General features: G+C 49.1%; 1 protein-coding gene across 10 annotated transcripts in view; it reads left to right on the plus strand.

Annotated features, from left to right (window-relative positions):
- PTPRF (protein tyrosine phosphatase receptor type F) overlaps positions 1 to 25,484 on the plus strand; it is a 374,836-nt gene that overhangs the window by 290,667 nt on the left and 58,685 nt on the right. For 9 of the 10 annotated variants that reach the window (XM_054285892.1, XM_054285891.1, XM_054285895.1 and 6 more), the window contains 5 exons: positions 10,134 to 10,403; positions 13,122 to 13,703; positions 14,234 to 14,367; positions 15,340 to 15,484; positions 23,808 to 24,001. In XM_054285892.1, the coding sequence (XP_054141867.1) occupies positions 10,134 to 10,403; positions 13,122 to 13,703; positions 14,234 to 14,367; positions 15,340 to 15,484; positions 23,808 to 24,001 (1,325 nt within the window). Of the gene's footprint in view, positions 1 to 10,133; positions 10,404 to 13,121; positions 13,704 to 14,233; positions 14,368 to 15,339; positions 15,485 to 20,632; positions 20,939 to 23,807; positions 24,002 to 25,484 lie in introns of all 10 variants that reach the window. The other variant, XM_054285901.1, reaches the window with a different exon arrangement.

A 25,484-nucleotide genomic window follows, 5' to 3' on the forward strand; every position in this document is an offset into this window, starting at 1 on the left:
CTAAACTCTTAGACCTGTGCATTCATATTCTGGCCACAGCCCCCTGCCTTGTTTCAGGTCGCTAATGACCAAGACTATTCAAAAGCAGAGTCCCCCATAAATCCAAATACATTCTTTCTGCAATAAGCTGCTGTGGTTGGAGTACTGCTGCTGCTGCACAGACAAGCACATCTGTGGCAGAGTAAAAGCCAAATTCAGTTGGCATAGGAGTTTCTGTCTGTAGATCATGAGAGCTGTCTGACAGTCAGGACTGGCAGACATGTGTCTGATACGGCCTTGCTCTTTGCTTCTTTGCTGTTTCAGCTTGGATCTCAAATGGAGCCCTGTTTTTACCTTCTAGAGTTTGCTATCCTCTGATGGCTTCTCTGCTGTGACTTGGCTTGCACTTAGGCTGGCATGTTCAGCTTAGCTGCCAGGCAGCTCAGGTTCGTGAGGACGCAGCAGCGTGCCTAGTGAGCCGTGGTGTTCTGCACAGGGGATACTCTGGGTAACCCCAGGCTTAAATCCTCTGCCTCTGTCCCTGCATGGTGGGGAGGCAGATGTTATTTACCATCACTGCTCAGTCATTTGTTCTGTAAAAAAGCAGAGAAGCCGTTGATAAAACGTGCTTTTTACCTTAGGAGTGACATGGATAGAGGACTGGAGATAAGGGATCATGTGAATGGAACCTGTAAGGAGATGAAACTTTCAATTTACCATTTATCAGGTTTATCTCAGATAAAGCAGCAGCTGTTTAAGCCTTAACTAAGGGAAGAGCAGAGAGAGCTTTCTGCCCTGTTGCTTTACAGCTGTTCCAAAATAGCCTGCTACTGGTTTTTATTGCTTATAAACCACTAATATAAAATGAGATTACGAGATAATCCAGCAATTAATGACAAATAGCAGGTCCTAAACTTGTTCGTGTTTGACAAAGCAGAAAGCTGTCTATTTGAATTAATGTGTTTCACACGTGTCTCCTCACCTTTCCAGCTCTAATCTGAAGTGTCAACACCTGTGGAAAGCCACTGCTGGAGCCTACTCCTGTCCATACCCACTGATGCAGTATGGTCCCTGCCAGATTCCTCAAAACAAAGCTGCTGGCTGTCCCCCAGCTGGAGCAGCACCCCTCACTTTGTCCCCAAGCAGGCCAAGTGGCAGCACAGTGAGCCCCCTTGGTCTGGCCAGGGTCTCTCAGTCCCTCCCAAGGAGAGGGGTTGGCTCTGGTGCTTCAGCAGCAAGGATAGGTATTCCTGTAGCTGTTCCAGCAGCATCCCCCAGTCTCACACCCTTTGCCAGCCTCGTGCCCTTCAGTCTCACAGTCCCAGTGGGTGCAGTGGGTTGGTCCACACGGGCAGCACTTGGAGTTTGTGTTGCCCTATTGCAATATTAGTGCTGCTTTCCAGGAATGCAGCCTTCCACAAGCACACCTGGTTTGCCAGAAGCACTGTCCTTCCTGAGCAAGGGCAGGAAACAAATCCTCCCTGGTGGGAAGAGCTGAGCAGGAGGCAGAGCCCCTCATTGCCTGCTGAAGCCATGCAGATGTGTTATGCTCCATTAGATTTGGAAATAAAGTGCTGGCTTGGGAGCAGCAATAAAGAGGTTCCCTCCCATCACAGGGTCTCACAGGATCAAATGAGCCTTATGCTAAGGTTTTGTAGAGCAAGAGCTAAATCCCTTTCCTCAAGCAGGATGGAGGAAACCTGGACTTTAAACTTAGGATTGTTTCAAAGATGTCTTGGTGGCGCTCTTTGCTGGATATGGCCCTCACAGGTCAGTTAGGCTCTGAGTTGGGTGGCTCAAGTTTCCTGCTATCAGTTCAATTGAAAAAAAATGTAAATAAATGTTTTGCTGTTCTCCAGCAAGCTCCAGTTCACTCCATAAGCCACTGTGGTAGCTGTTACTGGTAGCTTGTTGCCTTGCCTGTACTGTGTCAGTGTTGGTTAAAATCCTGTCCTCTGGTTGCTGGAAATGGCTTACTGTACTGTTGCACTGTATAATGCCACATGCTGCTCTCTAATTTGCAGTGTTTCTGCTGGAAAGCAAATTCCTTCCCCCACCTTCTCCTTCCCCCATCAAAAATGTGACTCATAAGCAGTCTTCAACTATCAAATCCATTTGTGTATTCTCTCAGCGAGGGTTCGATTACAGCTGGTATGCCACAGATCTGTAGCTGCAGTGAGGTCACTCCTGCCAGAGAAATAAGATCTCCTTTGTCTATAAGGAAAATGCAACTAACCTTCTGCTGTCTCTCCCGCAGGAACAAAAACTGGGACCTGCTCAATTCTCTGGGTGTTTTTGTCCTTCTGATTCCTTGTCCATCTCTCACTCGCAGCACATTGTACCAATAAGGCTCTCAAAAGTGAGCCCAGCTGAGACTGTGCATGTCTGTCACTTGCCTAATACCTCTCTGCTGCATTTAGCTCTTTGTTTGGAGAGGGGAAACAGCTCTTCATGGTAGAAGATTTTCGATTCACCACTTGGAACATTTCTTTCATACTTTATAAAATTCGGATTTACATACACGGTCTTCCTAGTGTGTGATCAATGGTTTAAAGTGCCTTTGCCATCATCTCTGTAGCTGGAGTGAATGTATGGGAGCACATGTGTGATGGCTGGAGTCCTTTGCTCTGTGTATGTGTGATTGTTCTGCACATGTAAACATGTCTGTGTGTCCAGCATCTGGCCCAGAGCAGGGATGTCCCTGAAGCACCCTCCGTGTGGGGATGTGTGGGATGTGCAGTCCCCTCTGCCCCGCAGCCAGGAGTGGTGAGTGGGTCAGGGAGGCAGAGGGGCCAGCCCTGCTCTGGGCAGAGCAGTGTGAGTGTGGCCTCTCCTGTCCCTGCCGTGGAGCGCTGTGTGCGTGGTGGGAAGTCATGGCTGACCTCTGTAGTCTTGTCTTGTCGTTTCAGTGGTGTGCGGACAGATGAAGCTTGGCCTGTTTTTACTCTCTGTGTTTTTCCTTGTCTTTTTTTATTCCCTCCTCATCTTCATCGCACTCTGCCATCAAACAAAACAAACTTTCATCTCTCAGATCAGCGAGAAGGTTGGTCCTTTTCACTTCTTATCCATCTACAGTACGCCACGTCAGATGGGACTTTTCCAGTAGGGAGAGGAGAGCCATCCCCAAAAGGGGAGGGGGCCCTGCAGACTGGCTCCTTTCCAGGCACAGCCACAGTGTGCCTGGTGAAATCTGCTTACTGTTTGCTGTGACTCTGGTGATGGCTTTGATACTTTGCTTGCATGCCTTTGTTGCTTGAGATTTAAAGTGCACAGAATATATTTTGCATGCAAATACCAGCCAGGGCAGTTTTGTCAAAGGCAGGGTAGGAAGAAGTGCATGCTGCTCTCTGTGGGGTCCTTTTCTAACCCTTTAGTCGTGCTAGGTGCAAGTGTAAATCCTCTAAACTGCTGCTGCTTTCTGGCTGGAGAGCAAGAACAGTCTTTGGAAGCAGAGATCAGAATGATCAGTCCCTTCACAAGCTGCTGGAGAGTGTGGGTTCCCTAATTTCTCCTGAAGCTTTAAAAGTTTTAGCTTTCTCTAGAGGCAAAAAGCTTACTTTGATCTCAGCTGGAGGAGAACCCAGCATGGTGCCCTCCCTTGCCACAAGGCAGCAGGGGCAGCTGGCTGAGATCCAGATCCCTTGTGCTAAGGCAACATCCCTGCTCCTCAGCACTGGGGTAGCCCATTTTCCATGCTCTGTCCGTGCTCAGACAAGAGCCCTTTGCACAAGCAGGTCTGCCTCTCCTTCCTTCTCTGGGGCTGGGTCTGCCTCTGCAGGCAGGAGCGCTGGGAGCTCTGGCAGTGGCCCCAGCCACACCAGAGGTGGCTCAGGGAGGCCCATGGTGACACGCACAGGAGCTTGTAGCCACTCAGCAAAACTGACTGGTGCTTTGCTCTGCTCTGTCCTGCTGCTCTCAGAGAGCCAGAGGTGAATAAAGGGCAGTAGTGAAAGGCAAATCCAGCCTTTAAATTAAATCTAGCTCCAGACCTAGCTCAAGGCACTCGTGATTTCATGCTGAGGAAAGCTGGTGTTTCTGGCAGAAGTCTTGATTTAGTTTCCAGACATGATTCCTTCACTGAACAGGTTCTATGGGAGTCTGTGCTTCCACACCCACTGAAAGTAGGGGATGCTCACACCGCTCCCCACGTGGCATGGGGAAGAGACCCTGTCTTGTCTCACACAAACTATCAGGCAGCTGGATGAATTGTCTTATGATCATCACTGGAACAAGTTTTAACAAATTGTCATAGCAGCTGTTTCAGTACACTGAGTTCGATCCCGTTTCTCTCCCTGGAACATGCTCTCATTTAGATTGTACTGAGGAACGGGACCTTTGTTGTTTACCTTCTAAAAATAGATTTTGTGGAGGATAAAATTACCTCAGCGCAAGACAATGATGAAAAATGAGAACAAGGAAGAAAAGAGAGGAAATCAAAGCCAAGGCCCAAAGCCTCCCAGATTTCAGTGAATTTGCAGCACTGCTGTGATGGCTGAGACACTCTGGAGACTAAACCTTTGACAGGGCACTTAAGTGTTTTAGCCACATGGTTTAGCTGAAGGGAAGAGGCTGAGAATGGGTATAAGGCAGCAGGAGTCAAGAATTTCTCATTCTTTTTGTCAACCCTTCCTTCCCACTCCACCAAAAATACCTACATACACAAATATTTAATGTGAAGCCAGAAATTAGTTTCTAAATATTCCATTGGGGTTTGCCATGCTTATAATTTGTTTGGCACTGATAATTACATCGTACATTTTTCCAGCTTTACTTAAAACTGTGTACTGCTAACCCATGCATTTAATTATTGCTCTGTGACTGCTACAAGGTTATTTATTAACAAGTTTTTTTATCTTGATACAGTGGATCTTTTCTCTTATTCCCCTCCTTAATGTTGTGTTATTTTCATCAGAGAAATTTCTGAGAGCAAATGCAAATTGCAGAGCTCCACAATCTTGCTCTCCCTTACTTTGCTATTAGTATGTCAGTATGCTGAATGCTGATGTGTCTCCAGTGCTGCACCACTGTAATGATATATCCTCTTTTATATGTGGTTGTCAGCACAAATAATTAGACCTAAAAGTTATAGCTGAAATATAATCTAAAAATGGCAATGCCCTGTTTTGGAAATTGTCTATAAAATGTCAGCACTCAAGGATACATTGGGAGCATAAATAGTACAGCATTGTTTGAGCACAAGATTAGACTGTAAATGCATTTTTTCTGGTTCCAATTTTTCCTCTCCTTCTGTTGGTTCTGTCAATAGGTTGTGAGACTTCAGCAACTGCCTTTCTGTTTGAAGTCCTTTTGTAAAATGATAGCACTGGGGAGAGATGAAAGGTGTCTACACATGAGTAAACCATGCAGATCAATGATCAGATTTGAGGATAGCTCCTAAACTCACTCCTTCCTGACCTGGAGGAGGTGGTTCCTGAGGAAGGCAGGAGTTTTGGCAGGTGACCAGTCTGGCAAGGGCAAGAACACACACTGTTCACCAGGGATCCTTCAGCTTGCCTGGCTCGAGTAATGAGTTGGACAGTCTCACACTCAGAGATGTGCCCCTGCTTTGCACTGTGCTGCTCATCCCAGCTGGGAGGTTGGAGCAGAGCCCCCTGACCTTGCCCTGTCTGTGCTGGGACTGGGGAGGAGCAGCAGAGCAGGCAGTCCTGGTTCTGCTTCAGAGCAAAAGGGACTTCTGGCTGCTGCTCCCTCGTGCAGAGGACAGGCAAAGGGGAGAGGATGTCAGGACCTGAGCAGCTGGAGTTGCCTCAGAGAGGAGCAGAGAAGTGTGCAGAGCACAAGCACAGCTCCATCACCATGGTGCAGCACCCAGTGAGCACACAGGAAGGGGAAAAATGAGGCCCAGAATTAGATGCCAGGCAGGCATGTTGCAAAGGAGACCCTGAAGCAGGAGTGGGCAAATAGAGGTGCCTGACTCTCTGCAGACCAGAGGGACGGGTGTTAGCATTGTCATCTGCTAAGCTGTACTGTGGCCAAGGGAAAATTTGGAAATTTGGTTTCCCCCTTCCCTAGCAGCACTGCACGCCTTTGGAAGCCTGGGCAGTCCTCCTGGCACTTTGTGTTTCTAGCAGAGCCTCACTGGATCCAGCAGTGTCTCAGCACATGAGAGGGACTAACAACCCCAGCCGGAGAGCCCTGAGCTTAGAGCCTACAGCTTTGGCAGCCAGCAGCAGGCAGGACGGTGTCCCTGGTTCTCCAAAGGGGTAACTTCACCCTCAGAGGGAACCTGAGACGTGTGGAAACAGCCACTCTGTGCTGAAAGGAGCCAGGCAATCGATTGAAGCTCTTTGCTCTCAAGGCAAGGAACGTGCATGTTAGTGCATGCTGAATTATTAACATTTCTCAACCCTTGTGGCTCTAGTGTTGCTTGCCCCCCTTCTTCCCCCAGCAGTCCCCCCTGTGAGTGGGGAGCCAGACTCCACAGTGTCTTTTCTCCCAGTCCTGTGAGATCCAGGGCATGGGCTCAGGTTGCACTGCACTCACTGCTCCGAGTTTCACTTCACTTCCTAAGGAATGCTCTCTGTGGGGAGATATGCAGAATAGTGGGCTAGCACAGAGCCCTTATGATGCCTGTTCTCAGGATGAATTATAATGAATCTCATTTTTGACAGTCTGCAGGTTTAGTTAAACCCCTGAATTATAGTATTGTCCATATTGAAATATTTTTAATATTCATAGTAGTTTTCCCTGTGCTGTTCTTGCAAAACCTCTGAACCATCTTCTTCTGATCCTTATCCAAAAAGAGGATTAAAAAAATTATTGCAAATTCTAGTCAAGAAAATTGTAATTAAAAGGGAAATTTCATTGCTGCAAAAAACGAAGAAAACAAAATTTTCTGGAGCACTTGAGGTAGAGTCGTGGAGTGTAATAACCCATGTGATTTGACTTGTAAATTGGACAGAAATTCCAAGAATGTTGCTTTTTGAGGAGTTACACTGATTTAAATTATTACCAGACTCTTATGCTAGAGAAGCTAGCAACTTAAATTGCTGGCTTGAGCCCGAGGAATGTGTTGATGGTGCTCTGCAAGCTGCTGTGAGAGCTGTGCCAGCTCTTGCTAATGCTAACTGACAGCATCTCCCCTTCTCCCTCCATACTGACTGGGACAAGAAGCTGCCAATTATCCCCCAAGAGGATGGGAGGCTGATGGAGCCCATCCCTTCCTTTGCATATACTCCTGACAGAGCAGTGTCTGGCCAGATCTCTTTCTGAAGGCGCTGCCCTGACCTCCTCCCACCTCTCATGTAGAGAGCTGACCCCTGCACAGGGCATCCATTTTTAGCAGCTGGGTGCCTTGGGCACTGCTGCTCTCTGGTGCAGAGCAGCAAGCCCATCTCAGCAGCTCTGCCGGTGTGCAAATGAGGGGAGGATGGCTCAGCCATTCTGGATTGCAGGAATGCACCACAGAAGCCTGTTTAAGCACTCCTCTGTTGCCAGGCTGGGGAGCTGAGGCTCCACACAGCACCTGCAGGGTGTGGTGTGCAGGAGGCACAGCCCGTGTCAAGGCTGGTGAGGGGGTCTCATACTATTTGATCCACAGGAGAGTTTTCCTTGCCACTCATCACTTTTCTAAGCACAGGAATGCACCAATCACCTCTGCTGCTCCCGTGTGTGTGGCACAGGGGGGAGAGTGACTTCCCATCACCCTGCAGAGTGCTGCAGCAGGGCCCTGAGCCCAGTGAAGTGCCTGTCCCCTCCCTGCAGGGGAGCAGGCAATGTCAGCCCTGACATCCCTCGGGAGAGACAACACAGCCACCACAGGTCCTGCCCCTCTGCCGGACACATCAAGGGTGACACAGCACCAATGGGACTCACACAGCCCCAGGAACACCTGAAAGCAGGAGCTTGGCATGGGGACTCAGTGTGGAATGCAGGGGAGTCTGCGGCAGGCTGTGCTGCCTCTGGTCTCACAGGGCTGGAAGTGAAAATCTGTTTGTGCATGCTGGGCTCTGAGCTTTCTGCATGGCCTTGTGTCCTCCAGTTTATTGTCTTTCTAGGTCCTTGTATGTATTTGTGTGCCTTCCCTCTCCCTGTCCTGCCCTTCCACCACTGTCTGTCTGACTTTGTAGTGGCCTCCGGTGCCTGCCAGCCTGTTTGCCTTGTGCATGTGTGTGAGTGCTCTGTGCACACCTATGGCATTATCCTCAAAGTTTGCTTTTTTTCTGTTTTAATACAGCTTGGGTGGGTGGGTTTGGTCCTTTGGTGGGGACAGAACTTGAACAGCTTCTACCTGGAATAATTCGACGCCATGTTTATTGGAAAATAAACCTGACTCTTAATGAATGGTGCTGGGATGCTTTGGTTGGAAATACATGCCATCATGTTAAACCATTGCCATGTCCATCAGGTTAAGTCTGTATTCTCATGACTGCATAGCATCTGAGTACGCTTTCAGTTGTCTCATTTGGGGAGCACTGCCCCGTTGGTCAGGTAACACTTCACTGGTGATTGCTCATGTAGGTATTGATTTGAGATTTAATAATTGATTAAAAGAAGCATCCAGCAAGACTTTGGATTTATATGCTCAAAAAAAAAAAAATTGCAAAGGAAGTTATCCTTAAGTTATCCTTACCCTGGTTGGTAAGGAGCTAATGAGCCCTGTTTTGTCACTGAGACGATGTGTAGTACACACACAATGTTGACAGTATTGTTTAATTTATCACAAAGTCTTAGCTCTGTTGTACATGCAAGTGTGGGGGCTTCTGTGTTCAGTCTATTTCTGCAATCCTGATGGTTTGGGGATGAATCATCAAAGAGAGCACTAGTGAAATTTGATTTGGGTAGAGCCAGCTTGGCAAGCGGAGCTGACACCTCTGCGGCTCACGGGGCTGTCAGCAGCTTTGCTGTCTGCGGAGATGCCGCGGTGGAGGAGCCAGCCCAGCAGAGCTGTGAGTCCCCGGCCCCCATCGCCCGTGGGGCTGGCCACACCCGTGGCCTGCTGTGACCTGGCCCTGCTGAGGCTCCTGCCCCGGTCCCAGCTGCCCCCAGCACTGCAGCAGTCGCTGCCCCGCCAGCCCAGTGCACGGATGGAGGAGCACAGTTGGCAGGGAGAGGCTCCTCGCAGCCGGGCAGTCGTGACCCCGGCCGCTGCTCGGGGCTGCTTTTCCAGTGGAGGAGGCTAGAGGAGAGCAGAGCTGCTGGGCAAGATGCATCCAAGCAGTTTCCCTTTTTAACTACAGACTGAAATGAGCTTGCCCAGAGGAGACAAAGATTTAGTGAGCACAGTTGTTTCTCTACCCTTGCTTAAATAGGCCCATAACACTAACCCTGAAGAAGGGACCTCATTTCTCAGTGTCATTTTCCTGACGGGAATGCATATGGCAGGCAGCTTTGGAGCTTTATTGTAGCTGAGAGTTGCTTACAAATAAGTCTTGAATGAAATACCCAGCAAGGGATTGATAGGAAGAGAAGCTGTGCAATGCAATAAGGAGGAATACATCTCCCAAAGAGCTGCCATGAAGGTGGGAAAGGTTCTGCCAGCCCAGCTCTCTTCTGTCAAAATGGATATGATCTCACATCTGTCAGGATTAGTTCTCTCCTGCCCAGCAAGGTGATCTCTTCAGGCCCTGACAATGTCATGCAGCTCGGGTGACTATTTTCTGAGCCAAGGTAGAACCTGAGTTACATTTTGAAAGGAATTATATTTTATTTAGCAGCACATGTGGGCTGATACAAAAAGAAACCCTTCTGCTGCCCCTGCCCAAACCCTGTGAGGTTTAGGGAGTCGGCTGCTTTGCTACAGAGGTAATAAATTGAGCAGGTGATTCCGTTTTGTGGAGCTTCAGCGGGCCCTGCGCGAAGTGTGTGACTGGCATTTGTGCATGCTCTCTAATTAGAAGGATGTAATTTAAATGGAGGAATGTTTCATGTTAGTAATGATTTCAAAAGGCTACATTTGGAGGGAAGGGATTGAGCCATCTCTTAATGAGTTGTGCTAATAAGATGCCAGTGGCTAAGGAGGGATAGCAAAGTGTGTGCAATTTGGCAAAGTAGTGAACAGCTTTTGCACTTCATTTTATCTGTCCTGAGGGATAGACAGGCAGAAACGTTGGCTGCCCCTTGTACCCCCACAGTGCAGCTGAGTGCTCTCTGCTGGTGCTGTGGCCCTACTAGCTGTCTCCTCCTTGTTTCAGTGCGGCGTGTTGCTCCTCGATTCTCTATCCCTCCGAGCAACCACGAGGTGATGCCTGGGGGGAGTGTGAACCTCACCTGCGTGGCAGTAGGGGCTCCAATGCCCTATGTGAAGTGGATGGCTGGTGTGGAGGAGCTGACCAAAGAAGATGAGATGCCCGTCGGTAGGAACGTCCTGGAGCTCAATAATATCATGCAGTCTGCCAACTACACCTGCGTGGCCATCTCTTCCCTTGGCATGATCGAAGCCACAGCCCAGATCACTGTCAAAGGTAAGCAACTATTACTTGCAGTGCTCCTGTTTGGGTTTCAACAATGTACCCTTTGCCAAAGTTTCTTGGCTGCAGCCAATTGACTGCTCTCTTCTGTGACTTTTCCAGTTTGCAAGGGAGGTTCCTACACCCACAACTTGGTTTTTTCCTGCTCACAGTATGATGAGATAGTCGCTGTGAAGGTCATTTTCCTCTCTCCCTGCAAGTGGCATGGTAGACGAGCTTGTGGCAGGCCAGGTCCCTGTCATGCCATGAGAGAACCTCACTGGGTCTGTGTTGGTCTCAGCAATGTCTGCCTTGTTCAGTGCATCAGCAGGATCAGCTCTGCACAGTGGTGGGCCATGGGTGTCCTGGGGCAGGGTCTGTGGATGTCTGCCATCAGAGATCTGTTCACACAGATGTCCTCTTGCAATAAGGGTGAGACAAGAAAGTTAATCCCAGCAATGTGAAGTGTCCATGAGCCTCAACAGAATGAGCATCCTCCCTCCCTGCAGGGAGGAGCTATATGAGTTCATTTGAAATTTGTTACATAATCCTCTGTAAATGTCTTCCCTTACTGCTCCGCCCCTTTCCCTTTCTTTTTCTTGTGTTGCTGTCCTTCAGCTGTACTTTCTGCTGACATTTCGCAAGTAGCTTTGCTCCAAAGAGGATATTGTTGCCAATTGCTGACCACAGGGTAGTCCACCCACTAACAGGAGGCTGAAGGTGTCCTGCCTTTCCCATCTGGGGCCCATCAGAGCCACAGTATCTGTTTCCTTCTCTGCTTGCAGTTGATTTGTAGCTCAGATTACCACAGATATGTCATCTTTTGAGTCTGTCTGTTCTTGCAGCCCCCTTCCTGCACTAAGGCCACCTTTAGCACAGAGTTCCTCCTTGAACAAATCAGAGAATTGAGTGTTAGCCCTCTCTGACCTGGAGATAACAGGAAATTCTCTGGGCTAGTCAGAGGATGCTTTTAACCTCAGCCGCACCCAGCTCCCTTTACTCACAACACCTGCTCCTCAGTGCCTTTTCCAGCCTCTCTTCTCATACAGAGCACAGTGGTTGCCTTGCTATAGCAGATACACAAGAGCATGTAGGAAAAAGGGCCATGATGGGATGGTGGTCTGGTCTTGGAGGGAAGAGGTGGGAACTGCGCCCTCACACTGATGCTTTGCAGCATTTACCTCTTCATAGCTGTAATGCCTTTGCCTCATCCCTCACTGCCCCAGGACAGGGAGCAATTTGCTCAGCTCCTTTTGCCCTTCACCTTCCTCCTTGTGTCCTTGTGTGCTTTTTCTACACCTTTATTCTGGATGTCTTACTGCCTCTGTCTCAAACTCCTTCACCCAGTGTTACTTCTCCTGTGCTTGCTGGCAAGCAGAGCATTTTCAGTGCAGACAGGAGAAGAGCAAGATCACACAGAACTGATTGCACTTAAGTGTGTTGAAAGTGCCAGACCTACCCTTGCTCACATGGAGGCTGCACACCCAACAGCCGTCAGGAGTCAAACTTGTGGCTCTTCAAAAGAAAAGGAGTTTCATCTGTCCTTGAAAGCCTGAGGAAGGCTGCCAGTTTCTAGGATGCTGTAGGAAATATGTTTCTTGAAGCCATAATACTTTGCAGGTTGGGTTTGCCCTGAGTCATGGGTAGTGGTGGGGTGTCTGGCTGTGGGTTGTGTGTCCTCCCCTCACATACCAGTTCAGCCCTGATGATCTTCTCAGTATTCATGGTAGCACTGGAGAAGGCATTCTCTCTGGTACTCAGAGCAGGCATGCCTTGTGTTAAGGAGCTTGCCTTCCTCGGCTGAACATGTGAAAACTAGAAACCTGATGGCTTTGCCAAAGAATGAAGTTCTTGAGTATCTTAATTTGGGTTGAGCATTTTCCCTAGTTCCTTCTCAAGCATGGCTGCATTACAAGTCTCTAATTACTTTAGAGTGGTTTGTAGGAGGTTTAAACTTACTGTAGACTTTAATTCAGTCATTGTACTAAAGTATTTGTGTACTCTGCAAATCTGTCTCACACACAGTCATTCTTTTTCTTTGTTCTTGTGGTAAAATGGTAAATCTGGAAATGTGTGTTTGCGGTAGTTGTGTTCTCATTGACACTTCAGAGGTATCATTGTCAGAGTTCTTGTGTAACAATTTACTGTCTGGTTGCAGTTTGACACACCACCCAGTGAAATAGTGGATATGAAAGTTGGTAATTTCTCTGGCTGTATCTCTCCTGCATGTATTGTAATACTTACAAAACCTTGCCCCATCAACCCTTCTAACAGCATTGTCCATAAACTGCCTTTGGCCTAAGATACTGCCTCTCCGGAAACAAGAGCATAACTCCAGATTACTCTGGTGCTCTGATTGCTTTACTGTGTAAATCAGCTGTGCACCTGGCTTCTGGGGCCAGCCCAGCCCAGCAAGCATCTTCCCACTGCCGGGTGAACCCCCATGACAGAAACATTCCTGCATCCCCGTTGAATTACTTTTATTTAGCCTGCTGCTGGTAAGTGCGTCAAGCACATCTAATAACATGATTGCTCTGTTTATCCTTCCATTAAGAACCACTTCAAGCAATATATGGTAATATAAAAATGCATGTTATAGAGTATGAAATGATTTCTGCCTTTTAAAGAAGAATGTTAATGGGAGGTGGCAGCTCCATTTTTATCCCCGTGCACATTGCAAGGTTTGAGCTGACTGAATTATTTAAATCACACCTCTCTGCCTTCCAATTGCAGCCCTGCCAAAACCTCCAACAGAGCCATTAGTGACTGAAACAACAGCTACCAGCGTGACCCTCACCTGGGATTCAGGCAACTCTGACCCCATTTCATATTACGTCATCCAGTACAAGCCCAAATCCCTGGAGGGCCAGTTCCAGGAGGTGGATGGTGTAGCAACCACCCGCTACAGCATAGGTGGGCTCAGCCCCTTCTCCGAGTACGAGTTCCGGGTCATCGCAGTCAACAACATCGGCAGGGGTCCCCCCAGCGAGCTGGTCGAGGCCAGGACAGGAGAGCAAGCTCCTTCAAGTCCACCTCTCAAAGTGCAGGCACGGATGCTGAGTGCCAGCACCATGCTGGTGCAGTGGGAGCAGCCGGAGGAGCCCAATGGGCAGATCCGAGGGTACCGCGTGTACTACACCACGGACCCGCACCTGCCTTTGAGCATGTGGCAGAAGCACAACACTGATGACAGCCACCTCACCACCGTGGGCAGCCTCATCACAGGCACCACCTACAGCATCCGTGTCCTGGCCTTCACTTCGGTGGGCGATGGGCCCCCCTCGGACATCATCCAGGTCAAAACTCAGCAAGGGGGTACGTATGGAGGGGGACAGGGGGCTCAGCCGAGTGTCTGACCTGCACCAGGCATCAAAACTGCACTTGCTGCTCAAATGAGTGCATGTCAGAGAGGGTGGGGGGGCATTGCCACCCCACAGCCATCGGATTTATGCTATCAGATTGTCCTGGGAGCTGGTATCAATCTCGGTACAGGTAACAGCCCACAGTTTTGTCTGAGATACAGTGGCTAAAAACGTGGCACAAGGTCCCGGACATGGATGTCGGCACTGTGTAACTGCTGGACCCTTCTAGGGTCTGAGTACACATGTGGAAGGAAGGATCTGGGATGCAGTGAGGGTCTGGAAGTGAGCATGATCCCCATAGTCACCCACCTGAGTGACAGAGACACTTGCTTGTGACCTGAGATGTTCTAAGAGCACAGTACAGGAGACAAGGAATGTTCTGGCAGAAATGAAGGAGGATCCTCACAAAGGGAAATGCTGACTTTGCTAAGTCATGCAGCTCTTCTCTCCTCTTCTGGCACTAACCATGTCTTTGTTCCCCAGTTCCTGCCCAGCCAGCTGACTTCCAGGCAGAAGCAGAGTCTGATACCCGCATCCTGTTGACATGGCTGCCTGCCTCTCAGGAACGCATTACTAAATATGAGCTGCTGTACTGGGAAGGGGAGGATGGCACTCAGGTGAGGATCCTGCCTGGCAGCTCTTGTACCTGGACATGGCAGGTTACTAGCTTGGAAAGGGTGTGTGCTCGAGCCAGGGTGGTAACAGAACTGTTTCTTTGTGTTTCTTCTGCCTCAGTGGTGTGCAGGAACAATAGGAACATGGCATTCTCGTTTCTGCATAAGTGACTTCAACAGTTCTTGTTCATGCTAGCAAAGTAGCTAGTGACTGGTTTGGGACTGGAAAGGCTCAGAATGTTGTGACAGCATCCCTGAGGCATGCTTACTGCTGGCGCCTGTGAACAGTCACACTTCTGGGCAAGTCTGAAATGGACTCCAACATGTGTCTCTGGCCCCAGGACTGGTTAGATGTAAAAAGCAGGCTGAAGGTAGCCTAGAGAGAGCCCTTCCCCATTTACTGCTGGTCCCTAAAGGAAGTCTAGTTCAAGATATATCAAAGGTAGTGCTGGCTTCAAGACAGCGCAGCAAGAATTGTGCCATGACACCATCACAGTGTGCCCATGGTCTTTTCCCTTTCCTCTTATTATAGTGGCGTGAGAGCTGCCAAAAATAAATGCCTTTAAGCACTTTTCCAGCAGTGTTTTGGTGCATTAGAGATCCTGACTGCTGCAGGACAAAGGCTTTACTCTGTTTCACAGGCAATATACTGTCTATTGGGAGAAAACAAACTTGTGTGTCCTGTGCCCCTTGTCTGAACTTGTATAGCTGGATCCAGCATTCCCACAAAGCTCTAGACCAGTGAGTGCAGTCTGGACACCAGACAGTGTAGCCTGGCTGTGGCAGAGGTCTGCTGCCCTGCTTCCCTGCTTCCCTGGTGTGTCACCCAGGAAGCTCCGTGCTTTGGAGTCCTGCAGGACTGCAGGCAGGTTTGGCAGCGTGGCTGGGAATTTTTGTGGATCCAGAATGGCTGCACACCAGCTTTTCTGTATTCTCCAACTATACCAATTAATTTGTTTCCTTTTTTTTTGGCAGCAAAAGGTGGAGTTTGACCCAACCTCCTCATATGCGGTGGAAGGTCTCAAACCAGACACGTTGTATAAGTTCCGTCTGGGCGCCCGATCAGAGCTGGGGGTAGGAGTTTACACCCCCACGGTGGAAGCCAGAACTGCCCAATCCAGTAAGTGCCTGACACTCAACACTGCTGGAGACAAAGCAAAAGCAGTCCATTTTCCATCTCCTGGGCACAGAGAAGCCCAGTGCCTCTGCCCTTGTAGGTTTGCAGAGATGCTGGCATGCAGTTTGCTAAAGGGAGTAATGGGGAAGCCAGCTGGTGTTTGGATCAGGGCTCTTTGGCAGAGTGGGTGCACCCAAGGGGTAAGTTGTTTCTTTGTGTCCCTTTGATCATACTGTCTTTCCCTTAGGGTAGATTCATAAAAACTGATGGAGGAATAAAACAGGCTGGGAAATTGCTTTGGAGAGATTGATTTGAGTGGGTTTGTGCATCTTTATGAATTTACTCCCATGCAGGCAAGCTGTCTGGACAGGCAGCATATGGGTATTTGGCTCTAAATGTGACTGTCTCCAAACCATTGGATTCTCATCCCTTCACTCCCCATTCCAGCTGCCTTGCTTACACAGGAGTCCATCCCTGGCCCATACAAGGTGGCAAGGTGAGGCATCCTGTGAGGCCAGGTGTGTCTGTGGCTGTCAGGCAGCTGGAAGAGTCATTTTGGAGAAGTGGCCGTTTGCCAGGGTTGTGTGAGAAGTGAGGCTGCTGCTTCTGGGACTGCAGTGCTAGGGGAAACCAGAGCAAGCTGCAGTTGAGTTAATAGACAGGCTCAATAATGAGGTGACCCAGGCAATATCACTTTCATCCTGGCTCTGCCCTGTGTGATCACAGAGCGGGAGTTTGCACTGCTCTGATTGGCAGCTCAAAGTGCTGCGCATAAGCAGATTAGGGCTATCAAAGGGCCCTGCGATAAGCTCGTTTTCACTAACGATTTTTGGGCTTGCCATTATGCAAAGGGCATTAAAAGGGGGAAAAAAGACATTTCTGTTAGCACCGTCTGTCTGGGATTTACGGCTCTGTGGAGTGAGCAGTTGGCACAGGCAGCCAGCCTTCCCTGCAGGGAGGGCAGCAGCATGCACAGCAACCAGGAGTGTGAGATGGCCATTAGAAAGGGAGCTCTGGCAGGGAAGAGCAGCTCTGCTCACTTTTAGAATGACCTTCTCTTTGAGGAAAACTCAGCTTCATTAACATACCAGTCCCAGGCATTCCTCCACCTCGTTAATTGAGCTAATGATGTCTTAGAGCTGCACAATAGGCAGGTATGAAAATGGAGAAAGGTTCAGATCATGCGGTTATAAATATTTGAACACTGAGAGCAAATTCTGAATATGGGGATTTGTATATCTGTTTCAGATAGCTTTTGTATTGATAGCAAAGGTTGAAGTAATTCTCCTGCCATGTAAATTAATTCCATCAGTGGATGCTCTTATCCTTGAACACACTTAATCAGAGACAGCTCCATGCATAAATGAGTCCTTCAGAATCTCACAACAGTCCAAGTAAGAGAAACGTTTGTTTCATGGACCCATCAAGGCAGACATCTTATCATGACCTGCTCTACCTATTGTCTGCTCACAAGGCATCTCACACCAGTCTGGTATTAAGGTTGTCTCTTCACTGACCAGTGGTGCAGTAGCTGAGTGGTTCTGGCTTCTGTTTAGTCAGAGAAATGTGCATAGGCTGGAAGAGATTTGGCATTTAGCCACAGGAGAACTTAGTTTGACCAGCGAAGCCCTCCTCACACTGAAGGACCTAAGAATCCTTGGATTGACCCAAGAAGTGACCTGGGTCTTGGTTTACAGGCCCCTACTTGAAAAGATTTCTGATGGCACTCTGGTCTATGACAGAAGCCATTGGCAGTTGCTGAGCTATTCATTGAGGGTGACAAACCACTGTCTGAACAGTCCCAATCCCCTTGAGTACTGGGGGACTCAGAATCAAGTAGGTCTTTCAGAAAGCTGTGCTTTACCTTGGCAGAAGTTGTATGTGCAGTACACAACTTCCAACACTTTGTATTAGATGGTTCAATTGGTCCCCTTTGGTCTTAGAATTTGCTAATCTAGAAACACTTACAGCTCCCAGCTTCAAATTGGTCTCCTTCCTGCACTTTTCCATCTAGTTACCCTGAGAAAGGCTGTTAGATCGTGGAGCTTGACACGTTCAGGTGGGACACAAACTGCAGGAGCAGTCAGATTCCTGCTTCCCAAAAAGCCTCTCTTCAGTCTCTATTCCTGTCCCTGACAAACCAGTCATGGGGCCGGTAGGAGGCCCATGATCACTAATGACTCACTAAGGGCTGGAGAAGGATGCTGGTTGTGGCACCCCTGCTCAGGAGTAGTGGCCATGCTTGTGTGCATGCGTATAAATGAAGAGGGAGGCAATGCCCTTTTGAACCCTTCAGAAGCACGGCTGATACCTCATCTCCTGAGCAGGCAGCTGCTTTCTAGGCTGTCTTTCCTGCTAAGCTGCTCACTTAGTTGCTGGGCACCCTGCAAACAGTACAAGCAGTGCTGCTTTGAGGGCCTGAAGAGCACGGGGGAGTTTTCCAGGAGTCTGCAGTGCCTCAGGCAAGAGGAATGATGCAAGAGAGAAGCATCAGCTCTGTGCCCATTAGGCTTGGCATTAAAATGCTGTTCTCCCTTGAAACACTAAGGTGGGTCCTAAGTCTGCCTTTTCCCTAGCCTGAGGAGCAGGTGGGTTGGATGGTGCACAGAGTTGCTGTGGGCTGTCGTGAGTAGCCTGGAGGCAGCAGAGGTTTGCACAGTGTGTGTGGGTACATCTGCATGTGTGGGTGCATGCTGGCCACCCAGTCTGCTCTTTGCTGGCCCCAGGAGGGACACTTCAACTCCTTGTGCATTTTAAGTTGATCCTGCTCATGTTATCAAGTTTTATTTTGCTTTCTTTAAGTGTTAATGTGAGCTTTTGACTTGCACATCATATGTGTGACTCTTACCCAGTCAACAGCCAACTTTTGACTTGCCTACACTGCTATCCAAAGCTACCTTTGGAGAATGAGCTCACTGCTGCATGCCAGGGGAAGCTGTGGAAGTTCTGTCAAAGCACATCTCTTCTGTGAAGGGCAGACAGTGGCAAAGGAAAGGTTTGCCAAGCCCCTTGTGTCTCACCTGTCTGAGGAATGCCACCAGGCACTTTATCCACATGATGCCCTCCATTGTAGGTGTTGCTTTGGTGCTATATCTTCCTACTCTCTTCCCTGCCACTTCTCTGCTGATTAACCAAAAGAGTGTGAGGATTCACTTTTTACCCCTGCTCCCTTTTCACTATACCAGATGGCAGGGCTGATCCTGTGCTGCCTCCCTCACGTAGGCAACTGTTTGCTTCCACGCATTGCTTTGACTTCTCCTTCCTCCAATGCAGCTCCCATAGCAGCAGCCTGACTGCTCAGGCATCATCTCCTGCAGCTCCATCACTATCTACTCTCCTCCATCTTTCATCTCTCTAGGCATCTGATCCCAAGCATCAGGAATGTTCCCTGCTCTCTGAGCACAGGAGTGGGCATTAAAAGTTACATTCATTTGCTGCAGCTGTTTCTGCAAGCAAGTGGGCCTTGTTCCCAGCAAGGAGAGGTCACTGGTGGCATTGGGAGGTCCTGCTGCCTTCTGCTCTCCCAGATCTTCTGCCACTGCCATCCTGTGCCCAGCAAAGCTAAGGCACCATTGCTGAGTGCTTGAATTCCCTGAGGTCCTTGCTGCCATGTGGAGTGATGTAGGTTCAGCTGTGAGCAGGCAGGGTTGTTCCTGTGCCCCTGCAAGGCTGGCTCTGCTGCATTGGTGGCTGCAAGGACTGAAGCATGGGGAAGGGCAGCAGGCATTTCTATGTTTCTGGATGCTGTGAAGAATGGAAGCTGCCTTTCACCTTGACCTGCCATGGCAAAACAAGATACTCTGTACTCCATTATTGCTTGGCCACACAGCTTTCCAGACTTATTAGACGTGCTTTTTTTTTGTTTTGTTTTGTTTTTTGTTTTGTTTTTTTTGGGTTTTTTTTTGTGATGATGGCCTGCCCCCTCTGCTTAGGGCTGTTTCCTTCTGGATGAGCACCCAGGGATGGAGCCATCTCCCTTGTTCTTTCCCTGACTATGTGGGCTCCTTTCCCTCTCCAGACTTGCACTCTTGCCTTCTGTGCAGGCATGCTGTCAGCAGCATCCCAGGGCAGTGAGGCCAAATGACAGGGGGCTGATGCTGCTGTGAGAGGGTTCCCATGCTGCCAGAGCCCTGCTGCAACCAGGCAGCAGTTCTGCAAGGCTGGAGAAGGGAATAAACCAGGCATATGTCCTAAAGATGCTTTGCTTTGTCCAGACCATCTCTCCTTTCCCGATCTCTCTTTGCCCACACGGATTTGTTTTACTGCTCTTCCCCAGTGTGCTGTGTAGAGACACTTCTCTCCCAATGATCCCAACGAGAAGCAGCTGTTGCCTGGATCCCATTCCTCCTCCTGTGGACAGATAACATTGCCAGGGCTTAGAAGTTAATGCAAACTGCAGGTGCTTTTTTGCCTGGGAGGGGGCAAGACCTGCTTCCTTTCCACTGTACAAATCCATAGGCCAGGAATTTACTGAGGCGGGTAACCAGTGCGGCAGGCATGAAGCAGTCAGTCCCAGATTCCAGGGACATGTGCAAAGCAGCACAACCACTTTATCTCCTGTTCCTGCATGGTGCCTGGCCCCACCTGTTTAGGATGCAGCATACAGCTGATGGTCATGATGGCCATGAATCCTACCAGGACAAACTCCAACCTCAGTCACCTGCTTTCCTTATCCACTTTTCTTTCCTCTGCTTGTCTAGGAGTGAGTTTTCACAAGCCTTCCTACAATCTGCTGTGTGAGCTTTCCTTCTGCCACTCTTGCCTTCTGCAGCTTCCTACTTTTCTGGTTTCCATCTGCTTCAGATCTTCACTGAAAGCATCTTTCTTCTCCCTACCAGTCTCTCTCTCGCACCCTCCACATGCCCCACTTCCCTTACTGCCATTTGTTGTGTTTGGTAAAGTGAGTGTCCAGAACTGCTTTGGGACGAGGTGTTCTCTGATGCAGAACAGCACTTCCATCTCCACACTGCTCATCTGGCCTTCAAATACAAATTGCCCTCCTAGTGCCATCTTTGATGATCTGTGAGGATGGCAGGCAGTTGTCCACATGTCGTTCAGTACTCTGTTGGCTGGGTAAAAGTTCCCTGTGCATTTTGGTTTGTCCTTCCATTCATTTCCCTTCATCTCCCCACTTCATTTATTTGTCCCCAGCCCCCTCCGCCCCACCCCAAGAGGTCGAGTGTGTAAGCACCAGCTCCACCACCATCCGGGTAAGTTGGGTGCCGCCGCCCGCCCAGAGCCGCAACGGGCTCATCACCCAGTACTCCATTGCCTACCAGGCAGTGGAAGGAGATGACAACACCAAGCATGTGGTGGATGGCATTGGACGGGAGCACTCCAGCTGGGAGATCAAGGACCTGGAGAAATGGACAGAGTACAAGGTGTGGGTAAGGGCTCACACCGATGTGGGGCCGGGACCGGAGAGCATCCCCGTGCACGTGCGCACTGACGAGGATGGTAGGTGCTGCTGAAAGCTCCTTCAGCTACTGCCATGGGTTAGCCAGCACTCTGCTAAATGGGTTGCTGGAAAGGGGGGGAAAGGGAGGAGAAGGGACATTGACCTGGGTGTGCCTTTCAAGCAGGACCAGAGGGTGTCAGGAGCAATGCTCCAGGGAGCAGATCTCAACAGTTGCCCTGGAGTGGGGTTGGGGAATTGCTCTGCTGGCCCTTGTTCTGCCTCCAGGTTGTGTCAGATATCTCATTGTGGTCCTTCAGGGTCCTCTTTGTGTCAGCAGTGCTTCCTGTGCATGCAGGGAGGCATTGCTCTGCTTTCTATTGTGGTTTACAGTGGGTGGTGGTGGATTTGTTTTTATTGAAGGTAGAATGAGCTCTCCCTGCCAAAGGCTTCTCTTGGGAGATCAGGACTTAAAGTTTACTTGTTGACCTGAAATCCAGCAAACTAAAGAGGGGGAAAGCAATCCACTTGAAAGTTGTAGATACTGCAGGAAAGCTGCTTCCTGCTCCAGCTTCCAGGCAAGCCACAGCTTATATAAAGCTTCTCTTCCACTCAAGAGTCAGAATACCACACGTACAGAGCACTTTACTGGATACGACAGCTTTAAAGAGAAATTGCTTTGTATTAGCAGGGCTGTCAGTTATGTCATCATGATTTAAGCCATTTCCTTTGAAAGTGCCAGAGCTCAGGGTGACAGTAGGAGCTCCCGTGGCTTTGTGCTGACCCAAGAAAGCTGCAGATTTAATGGGAGAAGAAAGAGATGGAGCGTCCAGGCAAAGAAAGCATGATCTCTGCATTACCCAATCAATGTAGGAAATTGAAACCAGACATGTTACAGTTTCCCTAAATGGGCTGCCACTGTCCCCCATGTCTCCATGGCTCTGAAAGTGGCATCTGGGAATGCTTGCTGACTGCATTCCTGGGCTGGCAAACACATCTGTGTGTGTCCTGCTGCCTGTATTGTTTGCTTCAGTTCTCATTCAGCAGAATTGTAGCCCAGGGGAAGCTGTTACCCCAGAAATGTCGCAACAAGCTCTCTCAGTTAGTTTTTGGGCACCATGGTTGGACATTCCAGCTTAGCTGTCAGGAGTGATTTTATATTCCTCTGACATGCTGATGCTCAGTAGATACCCATGATGAAGCGATGAGAAATGCTAAACTGTGTTCTGAAAACAAATTGAACTTTCCCTGTTTGGATCTCAAATGCAGCACATACTTCCCATAGTGAGGCAGGGCAGAGTTCCTCAAAATGTTGTGGTCTGCTCATATTCACATCTTTTTGTGTCCCTGCAACATCCCCATATCATGTCCTGCCGAGGCCTCCCGCCTTCCTCTGCCAGCAGAGCTTGACACACAGCTTCTGTCTGGCTCTCAGGGAGGATCTTGTTTTCCACTTGGACTCCCAGCTGTGTGTGTGGGCAGGTGTCTTGCCAGGACAGGAGAGCCCTGTGGCTGGTGCAAGGTCACTGCACTAAGTGAAATGTGGATTACAGCATAGGCTGCTCCAGGCAGAAGGGGGTAACTGTTCAAGCACAGCCCCCACCATTCCCACACCTTGAGTTGGCCTCTTGGTGCTAAAATGCTCTGTTCCTCCTTTCTGTATTTTATTAAATTATCTACAATTAGAAGGACATCTGGGGAAAAATAATGAATTGCCCTGCAGCTTAAAAACTGTGCTTGCCTGCTGGGTAGCTGTTTCTTCCCATTTAGTTGGTTGGAATAGCAATACTCATTACATCTGCTTGTCAGGTATCCATCCCTAATTATCTAATAGTGATTTCTTGCTGTGTTGAGAATTGGGGCGTGTGAGGTTCCAAACCTCCAGATTTTCCCAGGGCAGTGGAAGGTGAAAAGGGTCCTGCAGATGAGGTGATAGATAGGATGGAGCCCAGGTCCTTCACTTGGTGCTGGGCACCTGGGTAGGATCAGTATCCTCCAGAGACTGAACACCTCTACTCCCAGCTGCTTCAGCCAGAAGGAGCTTTCCAGGAGCAAGTGAGAAGCTAATTTTTTAGAATTGACATTTTTGTCACAGTCAATGCAAGAGCGAAATATAATAAGGAGGTAATTTTTCCAAATGGTAAATAGGGTATAAATACATTTTTAAATGGGCCTCACCTTGCAAGAAAATTGATATTTTCTGGGCAGTGTAATTTTTCATTTTATTATCAAAAAGCATTCAGCTAGCCGTGCATGAAATACAGTCCCCAGAGCTGTCACAATCCCCACAGGCCCCTTTATCTGGCTGAGTTCAGTGACTGCTGTCTCTGAGCTCTCGGTTATTGTTTTAGGATGGTGCTTTTCCCCCTCATTAACCTCTCACTGTCACAGGGGAAGAGCACGTTTGTGCTCTGGCTGGTGGCAGGTACCAGGGCTCCCTGCAGAAGAGGCTCAGCACCCAGTCATGCTACCTGTGGCTGTTGGGCTTCCTTCAGATGGGTCTGAGAGGAGGTGTTGTGTCAGGCAAGATGCTGAGAAGGCTTTAAAGCTGGGCCTGTGCCCCAGGGCATCCTGAGCTGCAGGGGCTCACCTTAGTCTTTACATTCTGCTGTATTCTTGTATTCTTCCTTGTTCCCCTACTGCTGGAGATGAGAGGGAGAGATGGACCTTGGGTCTGATTCAGCACAATGACTTTCATATGGAGTGCTCCTGCATATTACAATTGCACTCTTTCTTATTGAGAGCAGCAAAAGGGAAGGGGTCAGAGATGTGGTCATGCTGAAAGACTGCAGTGTCATGTCCTGGGCAGGTACAGGGAGGTGGTACCAGCAGGGCCGTCCTGGCAGGGACCTGGGGGAAGGTAGCAAGGCAGTGAGAGGCAGTGGCGTGGTTGTGTGGTGCCTGCTGACTGGTGTCCCGTGTGTGTTGCAGTGCCCAGCGCCCCGCCGCGAAAGGTGGAGGTGGAGTCTGTGAACTCGACTGCCATCCGGGTGAGCTGGAAGCTGCCCATCTCCAACAAGCAGCACGGGCAGATCCGCGGCTATCAGGTTACCTACGTGAAGCTGGAAAACAACGAGCCCCGAGGGCAGCCAGTGATCAAGGACGTCATGCTGTCAGAAGCACAGGTACAGTGTGGGGACCACCAGATGGTGGGCATGGCACCTTCCCTCTCTGCAGAGGGCAGGCTGGCTCGGTCCAAGTGTTTCTTGGCCTCGTGTTGCAGCTCCTGAGTGTGGGACTCAGCCTCCCTGAGCAGGGCAAGCAGTTTATCCTTAAACTGTGGCTTAAACATGGGCAAAAAAGTTTAATCAGGGAAGGATTACTGTAGAAAAGATGATGTATTGGATGATGTTTCTCTCTTACCCCTTCTCTGATATGTACCTCTGCCTGCCACATCCTGTGCACAGTCCAACTGGAGGAAATTGTGCTTTGACAGTCTATTTACAAATGGTCAGAAAGTTTTAAATACGCCTTGAGTCTTTCTTTTGTGATGCTGATTATGTTCAGGGCAAAGTGTCTTTCTTGATAGCATCCACCCGGGTGCTGCCTGCTTGTAGGGCACATGGGTGGCTCTGCACCCCTGCATGGGCACAGCATGGAAGGCAGAACAGTACTCCTGGCTCAGTAAGGCCTCCCCTCCCTCATGCCTTTGCAGGGCAGTGACTTGGTGTTGCATTGGTTCTTGAAACAAAACTGTAGGAGAAGCCAGCTTAGTCTGGGAAAGGCTGGGGAGGAAGAAAAAAATGAGGTAGAGGCCCACATCCCCTGTAAATGACTTTGTCTTTGCATTCCCCACACAACAATCTGTTCATATTTAGGCCATCTTGTGGATACCTCACTGTCTGGGAGCTGCAGCCCCATTCCCTCACACTGCTCCAGGCACAGCTGTGCACTCTGCACAGCCCAGGAATGTAAAGTTGCCTTTTTCCTAAGGTCCAGGGAAGTTTTTGGTGCGCTGTGTGCAATGAAATACAACTCTTCCTTGGAGCAGGGGTCCTTCATCCTGGATGACCCACGCTGTTCTCAACTAAGATAATCGTATAAATGAAGAACAGGATCTGCTGCTGTTGGAAGCAACGAGGAATCGATTCAGAGCTGGCTGGCTTGAATGATGCCCAGTATAAATACTGGAGAGCTGCAACGATTAATTGATCTGTCTCCTGAATGCAGCTGTGAATCATTTATGCTTTGTCAGTGGGGAGTGCAGTGCACAGAGGCAGCTTTAGTCCCCATTCATATTCCGAAGGATAAAACTCAGTAATAATGTGGAAGGGGAAAACTTTAAAGAGAGAAAATACTTTGAGGGTCCTTGCAGTGTTGTCTGGGGCATGTCTCTGTTTATGTTTCAGATGTTGCTTTGTTGTAATACTTAGAGAAGCTGCTTACTGCCCTTTACTTATGCCAGGAGGATATAATCTTCTGTGTTGTTAGAACAATCGAGGCTGTGTTGTTCAGCTGGAGTTTGGAGTTAATGGGTTGGTCCCAAGTGTAGGTGGGCGAAGTTGGCACTGTTTTTCTTCTTGGTGTTTTCAAATATTTTATGCTTGCCCAGCCAGTTCTGCTTTCACTCCTTACTCATACATTTCAGAGAGAGAAATCCCATGCTGA

This window comes from Melozone crissalis, unplaced genomic scaffold, assembly GCF_028551555.1.
Source record: "Melozone crissalis strain CALT ecotype California unplaced genomic scaffold, PUWL_Pcris_2 ptg000045l_1, whole genome shotgun sequence".
Taxonomy (NCBI): domain Eukaryota; kingdom Metazoa; phylum Chordata; class Aves; order Passeriformes; family Passerellidae; genus Melozone; species Melozone crissalis.